This window comes from Schistosoma mansoni (genome assembly GCF_000237925.1).
Source record: "Schistosoma mansoni, WGS project CABG00000000 data, chromosome W unplaced supercontig 0272, strain Puerto Rico, whole genome shotgun sequence".
NCBI classification, from domain to species: domain Eukaryota; kingdom Metazoa; phylum Platyhelminthes; class Trematoda; order Strigeidida; family Schistosomatidae; genus Schistosoma; species Schistosoma mansoni.
The window spans coordinates 11,781-23,215 of NW_017386024.1; the positions used below are offsets into that span (position 1 = coordinate 11,781).

The 11,435-nt window shown below is 33.1% G+C and overlaps 1 protein-coding gene and 1 non-coding gene across 2 annotated transcripts in view; both read right to left on the reverse strand.

Moving 5' to 3' along the window:
• Window positions 1-1,274: 1,274 nt before the first annotated feature.
• The window catches only part of Smp_178260 (DNA polymerase alpha catalytic subunit,putative), a gene marked incomplete at both ends in the record, with an annotated part of 45,165 nt that continues 35,004 nt past the window's right edge, over window positions 1,275-11,435 (reverse strand). The window contains 9 exons of the mRNA XM_018790945.1: window positions 1,275-1,423; window positions 3,422-3,788; window positions 4,101-4,250; window positions 4,327-4,526; window positions 5,893-6,124; window positions 6,392-6,856; window positions 7,356-7,748; window positions 8,545-8,672; window positions 10,461-10,734. Of these exons, the coding sequence (XP_018645831.1) occupies window positions 1,275-1,423; window positions 3,422-3,788; window positions 4,101-4,250; window positions 4,327-4,526; window positions 5,893-6,124; window positions 6,392-6,856; window positions 7,356-7,748; window positions 8,545-8,672; window positions 10,461-10,734 (2,358 nt within the window). The remainder of the gene's footprint in view (window positions 1,424-3,421; window positions 3,789-4,100; window positions 4,251-4,326; window positions 4,527-5,892; window positions 6,125-6,391; window positions 6,857-7,355; window positions 7,749-8,544; window positions 8,673-10,460; window positions 10,735-11,435) is intronic.
• On the reverse strand, window positions 1,633-3,604 carry Smp_sma.18s-18.1. The gene has a single exon (XR_001974587.1). It is a non-coding gene; the product is annotated as a ribosomal RNA (ribosomal RNA).

Consider the following 11,435-nt stretch of genomic DNA (forward strand, 5'->3'; position numbering starts at 1 on the left):
GGACACGAGAGCGGAAATTAGCGTGGTACCTCCAGTAAGCAAGGATAAAAGGAACCTTAATACGTCATTAGTGCTAAAAGCAGCGAACAAATCAGATATCAAAACATATGGCGAACGAAAGTTGTCCCTAAATTTCGGACGAGGCGGTACATACCACTGGGACTTTGTCATAGCAGACGTATCAGTACCCATAATAGGCATCGACTTCCTATGTAACGTCGATCTACTAGTAGACTCGCGGCGCCACAGACTCATAAACGGTAGTCACACTACCTCGATAAAGGGAACACTTACAGAATCCCTTTCCATGAATTTAGTGATAGATAAAAGCGGCGATGATCCACGTAAATTGTTGTTAAAGGAGTTTCTCGAACTCGTAAAAGTAACGTACAGTAAAGCGGATCTCAAGCATTCTATCCAACACCATATCATAACGAACGGGCCACCAGTTAACGCAAGGCCAAGAAGAGTAGCAATCGCTAAACAGAAATTTGACAAGTTGATGAGGCTGGGCATTGTAAGGCCTTCAAACAGCACGTGGGCATCCTCGTTACATATGGCCCCGAAAAAGAATGGAGAATTAAGGCCATGTGGAGACTAACGAGCACTTAAAAGCAAACAATAGCCGATAGATACACTATACCACACGTGTCACGAAATTGATGGCTGATGGTTTTCTCCTTGTGGATGACCACTTTTTCTCTTAATTTTGATGTTGATAATTTAATGATAAGTTTTAAATAACCTTGAATTTTTTGCGGTTTTTATTTCTTGTTGAAAATCGAAACCCTATTTTGCTGAGGTAACTCTCTTTAGTGAACACAAGCTTCTTATTTTGTAACGGATGTCAGTGGGTGACGTGAACTATATGGGGTGATAACTGTTACATGCAAAATTAGCGCCATTCCTGATACGTGAAATTGGCGTCTTTCCTTAACTACAGGGATCGCTTATGAATAGCAAATAATCTGCACAACGTTTTCATTATTTAAAATAAATACGCAGTCTAACTTTCCGGCTTTTTTAACTATCTTGTGTCCATAATTAGTGTATGCATAATCATTTTTAAAGCTTTTTAGGGTGGTCGATAAGTAAACACTCACGATAACTAAACAAGAATATTTAGAATTCACTAGTTCAGAAATTGGAAGCAAAGTTGTTTATTCTCTAAAACTTGATACATAAAAATTATTGGTACAAAAATAATAGATATTTACATTTATGAATAAACATTGAAATAATACGAAGAGAGTGATGAGAAGTAGTCTTCCAAGTTAACGGAACCCAGGTCCAGTGCAAGTTGTTCGGAGACCGGAAAATAATTTACCTAAGTCTACCATTGCAAATGCAGAATGAGACAAGAGTCGATCAAAATGATTTCGGCATTGCGAAAGAATGCTGGAAACCACTGGAGGTAGAGTAACTATTAGAAAGTGAGTAAAAGAAACAATCCAGTAATTAGTCTATAGACTCATAATTATTTATGTAAAAAAAGAGTAAAGAGTTGATCAGTCAGATGAAAGTGAAAAGAGACTAGGCAGACTAGGTAGCAACTCCAAATGGTTACTGTATTAGTTAAGTCTTTTTATTAATCAAAACCTAGGTAATAAAAAATAAGACTTTTTTTCTTAAATGTCAAGTTTGGTAATAACTTATTAAGTAAATTAACTATTTAAGAAGTCAATTTTCTTTTATTTATGCCATTTTGTCACATGAAATGTACCATTCACGTTTAAGCTTGCATTGAAATTTAAACTAATTCCTTTCATTTATTTATTGTTTTGCAAATTTCCTTTCTCATTGTGTCGGTGTGATGTATAGCGACTTGAACCAATAACTATCCATGCTAAGTCCTATGTTACCGAGTGATGCACCAAAGAAATAGATTACATTTCGATTTTACATTTATTTAGGCATAGACTGGAGCAGTATCAATATATTGTTTGGTGTCACTAGCCATCATTACTTCCAGAAGAATGAAATCAATACACTTTTCGTCGCATATCAAATTCACGAACGAAAATGAAAATGAACAAGGTGAACTACCATTTTTAGATTGCTTAGTGACAAGAAATCTAAATGGAATTCTAAATCTATCCATCTACCGAAAACCTGCACACTCAAACCGTTATATCGACTTCAATTCAGTGCAAAGATCTCGCTAGCCCTAAATCTTTTCAGAAAACCTAACAAGATTATCACATCGGAGCAGGATAAACAAAAAAGAACAAAAGAATGTAATTAGCATCTTACAATTTAATAATTTTCCTATGAAGATCATTAGAAGTGTATTAAAACAAGATGTTTCATTGCGTTATAATAATTCGAATGAAATACCATAGATTGATACTGAAGTTTTACCATACCGTCATGGTACAACAGAAGAACTCCGAAGAATGTTAAAACCACACAGAACTAAAGTATTTTACAAAACAACGAACACATTTCGAAATAATTTAGTTCGCTTAAAAGAAAAAAATCCCCTTCATATCAACACAGAACTGTGTGTACGAATTAGGTGGTATCGATTGTGATGCCTTCTATATTGAAGAGTCATCTCGCGAAATCTTGAACATATTAGGTACAAAAAGAAACCATTTAATAATCCCGTAGAAATGGATAGACTTCAAATTAAATCGGCAATAGCAGTTCAAGTCATTTTCAACAACCACCAAATCAATTTCAAAACCATCAAAATATTACAAAAAGCTTTTTCCAATTAAAAAGAAAAGAGAGTAGCTGAAGCGTTCCATATAATGCCTAAACCTACTGCTCTCAATAGAAAAGAAGGCCTTACCATACGTCCTACTTCGACCATCTATCCTAGCCACCTAGTGTGATATTGTTCACATTTCACACTATTAGCGTACATACAAATTAAAGTCTATCCTTTCCCGCAATAAAGGTTACATATTTTTTCATCTTTAACCTTGCACACATACACACACACAAATATACATACATGTCGCTTATGAATCACGACCGAAATGACATGACATTGATTTGTTCAGACCTCTTTTTGATTGATCGCACATAATATTCTTGTGTTGTTCCGTTGTACTATTTGGACTCGGATTAATTTTGATTTGGTTATTTATACTCCAAAGTGGTTTACACTGAGTCACGAAACACCAGAAAATTTAACTTTTCTACTCATTGGGATATTAAAGATATATTTATTTTATTTATAACAATCTACCCAATGCTCAATTTATTCGAAATTATCAAGTCGAACCTTGGTAATAACACCTATTTAAAGTATATGTTAATTTTACCGCAACAGAAAGATTTCGGTTTTTATTTATTAAAAACCTAAACATGAAGAAAAATAGTATTATCCTCAAGATGAAATTATTTTATATTAATACATTATAAATAGGAAACAATAATACAAGGACAAGAAATTCATTTTGTGACTAACTTTCCATATCAGCATTACTTCCAGCATTCTTATTGTTTGGTGGAGTCACTAGGTATCTGAAAAAGCATAACTGCCTATAGAGCTTTGCCTCAGAGTAATTGGACTTGAGTGCTGCCTGACCTCCACATACTCCACAGAGAGGACGTCCACCACGAGCCCAAAGACCGTCGGATTCACCAATAGTATGATGACCGGAACTTGGAGGACAGTGCAACGAACGTGTGACTACAGCACAAGCAGGATCTTCACACGTCATCCAACCTAATTGATAGTGGACAATAAGGCGACGCGCTTCAAAAACCAAGCGATTAGTAACAAGGCGAGCAGAATCTTGTGAAAGCAATAAATTGTGCGAACATGTAGGACACTAAAATTTAAAAAAAATAGTTCCATACATTTGATTTTCTTCACAAATTTGAATAAACCACAGAAAACAATATTTATTAGCTTTAAGCCAATAAAAATCTTAAAAAACTTAATAACCTGTTTTGCATCTTCTTCCCCTTATTATAGTGCTCGACTATGTTTCAAAAAACTGTCTCAACTTCACTAACTAAAGTATATCAAACACGTTTGCATGCATCTATATAATAACATCTCGATATGTACAGATAAACAGTAGAAAATGCAACCAAAGTACATTTAACAATAATAAAGAATAATCAGAATAAAAACTCACAAACCAAGTTTTACCAACCACACTAAAAGCTGATGTTTTGATTGCGATTGGAGGACCACCACAATTTCGTGGACAATTGATGTAAAGTGATTCGACATCTCCACAATTAGTGAAGCTAGAGAATCCAGAGGAAAAGCCAATATCTGGATTCTGGAAAAATGAAAACAAATTATTAGTTAACCGGAAAGAGTATGAAATTTATGCAGAAAGTATGATGAGAACTCACATTTTCATCATCTTCATCTACAACAGTAGTTACGTTAGAACGACGATAACCTGATGGATCAAGTCCAAGGCAATCAGCAATACGAGCAGGAGAAGTACCCTCAATGGGTGCAACTAATCGACTAACAACAGGATGTATTTGATGAGCTAAGTAGTAATTCACATCGATTGAAAGATTTCCTTTTGTAGATGGTTCCGAATCTAGAAAAGAAAAATTAAAAGGAAGACACAAAGTGGACGCCAAAGAATTAAAAATGGAGGTAATAAAGTAAACAATACAAAGCAAATTACCGAAACTAATTAGGAAACCACTCATACAATTAAACCAATCACTATAGATATTTCGTAATCCGGATAATAAATAAAATAAGGTAAGATATATTTTTTGATATTATGTAAAAAAAAAACTCAATAATGCCCATTTGGAGAATTGATGGGTCAAATTTTGGAGATCAAATTTGCTCAATTGTATTTTAACATCAATACAAATCATCAACCTTGTGAATGAGGATGTAATACGATTTATATAAGTGCATTATTGAAAAATAACTAATCAAACTATGTATATTGTATCATATAAACTGATACGTTAAATAATACAATAAGAACAAATTATCAAGCTCAAATCATGAATTGTTCCATTGATGTGATACCAAACTGATGAAATATGTCAACAGAAAACAGACTGCATGAGGATCACGAATGTACTTATTAGTATTGCTTTCAGGTGAACATGTAAAAAAAATCTCTGGAAATGCATACATTAAATGTTTCTATTCAAACCTTTTAGATTCCGACAACTCATGACCGAGTTAAGAAATAAACAATAATTTGATAATAATGGAATATTTAGATGTATGAAGATTACTTAATCAATAACACAGATATAATCTTGATGCCTTAATTATATTCATTCAGTCATACTATGCATGGCGAACAGAAAACACTGAAAACAAAAGCCAACGATGATCGAACTTAGCTACATGTTAAACTGTGAATTAAGGCAAGTTGCCTAGTTAATCAGTTTAATTGATGTCTTAACGATATGACCGTTTTCAATTAGCACCTATCACTACCATAAACCCAAGTCGCAAGATTTAACTTCCTCGACATGTTAACAGGTGATGATGTCCGCTATATAAAAAAAGATTTGTCCATTTGGAATAGAATAACAAAAAATGTAATTATTTTTACTAGTAATCGCCAAGTAACTGAACCATAAATAACACAATGAAAACACACTTCTTTTCAAATGATTCTAATACTTAATATTGTTAAATACATTTCATGCACATAGAATATATACTGATATAGTTTATGATCAAATAAAGTCTTAGACCCTTTTCCTTCCAGATACTATTTAACATAATGGTAAAAAAAGCTTAATCAATAATACTAGAACAATATTTCCACAAAGCAATAGATACAGTTGTCGTCCCCAAAGTTCATTAGAACATTTAATAACGCAGGCAGAAAATTATCACAGTAAGTTTTTCCCAGTAGTGTACATTAAAAATAATATTACCGTTAACCTGAAATGTAATAAATATTATTAGGCAAGACATACCGTCAGATACTTTATACAAACAACTGGTAAGTTCTGTTGGACTGTAACCACGATGTGTCGCAAGTTGTCCGGAACCATCTTCGCAGATTACATACTCGACAGTGTCTCCTGCACGAAGTCGACGCGTGCCAGTTTTCTTATCATCTGCAGCAGAACCATTGAGACGTAAAGCTACTTGTACATGAGGCTGACTTTTTGCATCAGAATAGTCCTCCGGATTTTTAGTAAGCATCTGTAAAGTTTCAAGCAAGAAATAAATCAAAATGATATTCGAATAAGCATTAATGTTGTAAACAATTACGCAAGTATACAGATTTCTGTAAAGATTAACAGATAACAACACTGGAGTTATGGAAGACAAATAAAGTGAGTACAAAATGATCCAAACTAGAAAAGGAAACAGTTAACGGAATACACTGTAGAAGGTAAAACAATTTAAGAAATTTAAAATGTACAAGCGTTTCAGATTTAGAAATTCACCAACTTCAGATAAACTTACCTTAGTTATAATAAATTCTGAAATAGGTAACTTTCCTTGACGCACTTTTTCAGCTGTTTCGGTTAAATCAGCATGTATACGATCTAAAATGATATCTTTAGGTTCACCAGACAATAAAGCAGCCACACATCGTCGACCAACAGATATAGCAAGTGCTGACCAGTCACGTCGAACAATATCCAAACCTTTCATTTCTTGTTTTGTACAAACAACTTGTGGTGTTAGTCCTTGATTAATTGATATTTTTGCGGCTGTAGCCCACTGAACAGGATTTATAACTGATAAGGCTGCATATTTCTTTTTAGCTAAAAGCAACATAGCAGCATAAACACCATCTGTGTCAAGCTCTAAGAGACGATAGTGTTTATTGACTTCTTGGCGTATTTTTTCACCAATAGCTAATGCAGCTAATAAATCCGTTGTATTAGTATTAACCATAATGGAATCGGTATCACCGTAAATAACCTTATTATAAAAATAAATTTGAAAAATTTCAAAAAAAAAATAATCTGTCAATAGAATTATACATAAGAATTCTTCGTAGATAAACAACAGACAAGTACTCAGATGTGTATATGAAAAATTATAAAAATGGGTATCAAAACTAACATAATATTAGGATATTTAATAATTTTTTATAGTACTGCAAAACCATATATTTATCTAGGTGATTGTTGAGGGAATGGAATAACAAAATGAGGACGACTGGAGATCAAACAGTACTGAAAAACAGTTTTGTTGTCCTTTGAGAACTATTGGTCATGTTCCCCGTTACCTTTATACACAATGCACGTCGATTCTAACATTGAGTATGTACAAATAAATGGATGCGTGGTGTGTAACAAATAATTAAATGAATACGTATTTAAATTGCAAGATAGTAGGAAACCATTAAGTGTATAAAAAAGCTGACTTTAACCGATATTTATGTATAAATAGAATAATCAAAAAATAGTCAACTTACTTCCATGTTCATATTTTCCACTAGATCTCTAGTGTTCATAAGCACTGCACGTCCTAAACCAGTAACTAAGGCAGCTAGACCTCGAGCACAGAATCGAGAAGCAGCAAACCCTAAACAACCATAAACACTATTGGCCGTTAACTTTAGTGCAGCTTGTCTAGTATTCCATTGTGCACGTTGTGCAGCATCACCAGATGATGTATTTGCCAACAACTTTTTTACTTCTTTACGTGATTCAACTAAACGTCTAATTTCTGCAGGTAATAAACCAGGTTCTTGATCGACTGGAAGGCGTATCTTTTTGTCATTATCAGATTTGCTAACAGATATACTATTAGAATCACCATGAACAGTAGCTATTAGAGTGGTAACAATCGTATCCAAATCTAAGGGCTATAAAAGGAATGATTATGAAAATTTATTTAGCAATCTAAAATATGTTAAAACGACAATGTATCTAGCTATTCATAAGATCATAGTGAGTTATTCATGGACATGTGAAGAACATACGATACACTCATTAGTAAGTACAATAACTACAGAACAAATTTAGGACAAGTTATTTAGACGATAATAAAAGCTATTCATTTAATTAACTAACGGTAATAGACATGAGATAACAGTGATTACTCGGTAAAGATAAAGTAAGTAAATAGTAGAAAAACAACCTATATGAAGAATAATTGCCCAATCGTGTGCATATTGAAAATTATCAATAATCACATCACTAAGCGACAATGAATTGTTTAAAACAAAAATTCTACTAATTTCAAGTCGCAGATATAATCACTAGATAAAAACGAAAATATACAAACTTAAGGCTAGTCACAGAAGGAAAAAAGTACGTCATCAGAAATGACGTTCCAAAAAGCAACTACAAATTCAGCGTGAAAGCATGATGAGATCCAACATAAGCAGCATTTAAAAAATACTTTCTTTACACATTTGAAGTGTAAACTTTCTTGAATTATTCATCAAAAAACTAATTAGTATTGGATCTTGTTTCTAAAGTAACGGTACGAATGTTCAATTCATGATTAACCGAAAACCCCATTCCTCAATGAATTGACTCTGAAGGTCCAAAACAAAGCGAATCACATCACAGGTACCTAGGTTATCAAACTTGAAGTTTGACAAAATTGCAGCACCGAACAACTAATTAGAAAAACGGTACTAAATTTAGACATACCTCTTTATCAGATGAAGTAGTTGCCACAAGATCACGGTCAACAGTAGTGAAGCAAATATTAAATTCTTGTATAATAGATGGGTATAAAGAGTTGAAATCCAGAAGTAGAATGTATTTGTCATAAAATCCTTTTTTGAGGAAAAAAGTTGATGGGTAAAAATAATGTAAATAGCAAGTGCAGGTAGAAAGTAACATACAAGCCACTTTAAAATATAAACAGAGACGAATAAAAGAGACCCATATTTAAGAAATATAATCAAGAATAACTAAGAATATTTTTGCTAGTTAGAAAAATCTAGTAGACAACAGAACGATACAATGAACCATGAAAGTAATTTAACAGTACATAAATTAAGACGAAAACACCCGAGATATACTAGAAGGAAACAGACAACTGAAATACAGTGAATACTTAATTGATCTTAAGTTACATAATTTTTAAATCGGGAAGCAAACAACAGAAACTTTATTTGACAGTGCCCAAGTCAACGACTTGTTCGGTCTATGGGGCTAAATGATAGGGATTTTGAACAAACCTCCAAATTAACGAACACGGTAAGAAAACATAAATGATTAAGAAAAAAAAGATTCGTAGCCCGATCTACCGGAAAGCCACGAATTAAAACAAACGGACATCTTTCTCACTACTGGCTAATATTTAATTTAATTTTGACGTTCGTTTTCAAAGTATAGGAAAAACTTTTAAATGTCAACAAATAGAGTGCAACAGCTTTAATTTTAGAGCTTAGTGTGATATCGACCATTATAATTCCGTTGAGTCTCGTTGTTTATGGTCAAGTTACTGAGTAATGCACACTAATATTAACTGTACAATACTATACAAGGGGGAATTAGTTTGTTAATGCCACTGAGTTGGTTAGATGAACAGTATGAAAGTTAAGCCGCTGTCTATGCTGTGGTGTAGCAGAGAGCACATCAATAAGTTGAAATAAGGATATGGATGACCAAACATATATATGGTATTGGTAAATAAAAACAACAACTATTGGTTTGAATAGTATACGAATTGAAAAGTTCCAGTTTAGGGTCGGTGAAATAATTATACCTATGAGTGAAAACTGTTTATAATATGATAGCAATTTTCATACTACTTATTCCTCGATTTCATTTGCTTCTTTTGATATCTTTATTTCCTGATTATTTTTGATGACTCACCATGCCCGGTATATCTACTTTTAATTCGTTGGAAATCTCTGCACTAAATTGGATATTGTTCACACATGCCTTTATTTACTGTCTGTTGAAAGGTCATATGAAATATACCTAATAAAATAATAGCTTAAGGCCGTAGTACTCAACAATCATGTCTCAAATCCAGGTCTAATAAACAAAATTAGCTAAATACGAATGAAATCGGATAGCTATTACAGTTAGTACTTGAGAGAAGTATTTTCGAGTTAACTTAGTTACATATCACCGAAATAAGAAAGTTGATAATTAACTTATATAACGACTCGAAGCAAATATGATAGGAAAAGTTCCCCTGCTTCCGAGTGGAATAAAGGCATTTAAAATATAAATGATGTAATTTATAAGCTTCAAGACGAACAAAGTGTCACATATTTCATTAAAGTAACTGATACAAACTTCAAATGTAAAAGTTGATTATCAAAGTAAACGGACACAAAATTCTATATTTGCATAATAAAGCTAGATTTATACAATTATGAGCATCTAATGATTGATAATATTTAATACTACGATTCTGAACACCTCAAACTGAAAAATGTTTATTACATTTTGGTTTTTAAAAAAATACAGGAAAATAACACAATCACATAGCTTTTAAAAATTCAAATAAACTCCCCTTACCTTAAATGGTTTTGAGAACAATCAGAACAAAAATGAAAGTCAACAGAAAACATGTGAACATTTAAAAATAACATACCAACTACCTTTTTTTGGTTCAAGCACTAATCCACCAGTATAAGCTGGTTTCCTACGTCCAGTTCCTGCGTCTTCAACTGCTTGTTCCTGAATACCATCCCATTCATCATGACGATTGCTGTGCGGACCGCGATGAGATACAGGTGGATCTGGGACAATGTATCCGTGTTGAGTGAAGGCGTGAAGAAGTAGGGCCTCGTTACGTTCAGCACGACCACCTGACAAAGTGCGACTAAGCACGTTACCACAAATAGAGGTAATCTGCATAGCAAGAGGTAAAACCTAAAAGAAAGAGGTAACAATGGAATTCAAAAAAATTTGTAAAGAAACATCAGTGTAAATATGTAGGAAGAGATATTTCGATAAGTCTAGTTTTAGAAAAATAGAAATTAGTAGATATTTAAACAAAATGCAACAACAGCTTACCAACAGACATTAGATTAAACATCACATTGACAAAAATATAAATAAACTGAACACAAGTGAACAAAATATAAATCTGTTACTATGATGTACTGCGATCCACTTAAGCATTTCAATTTTTTAAAGGTATCAACTGTTTTTACATATTAATCGGAAATATAATTTCAATAGTTGAGATCATGAGTCAATTGAAGCTAGACCACCATGGAAAACCTGGAAGCACTGGACGGCCGTTTCGTCCTATTGTAGGAATCCTCAGCAGTGCTCATCGGATTCTTGACTCGCCTACATAAACTTGATCCTGATATAATTATTGGACATGATTTGTGGGGACATCAAATTGAATTACTAATCCAAAGATTGAATGCTAATAAAGTTCCTCATTGGCACCGTGTAGGACGGTTACGACGTTCTGTCAACTTCCCGATGAATTTAAACAGTCGCGTTAGTCTTCACTTGTTTTATTCATTTAATCATAATTTCATCTTCCGTAATCTTTTAACAAGTCAGAAATTAATATCAGTTAGTATAATAGTTTCTGGCATTTGAACGTAAAAATG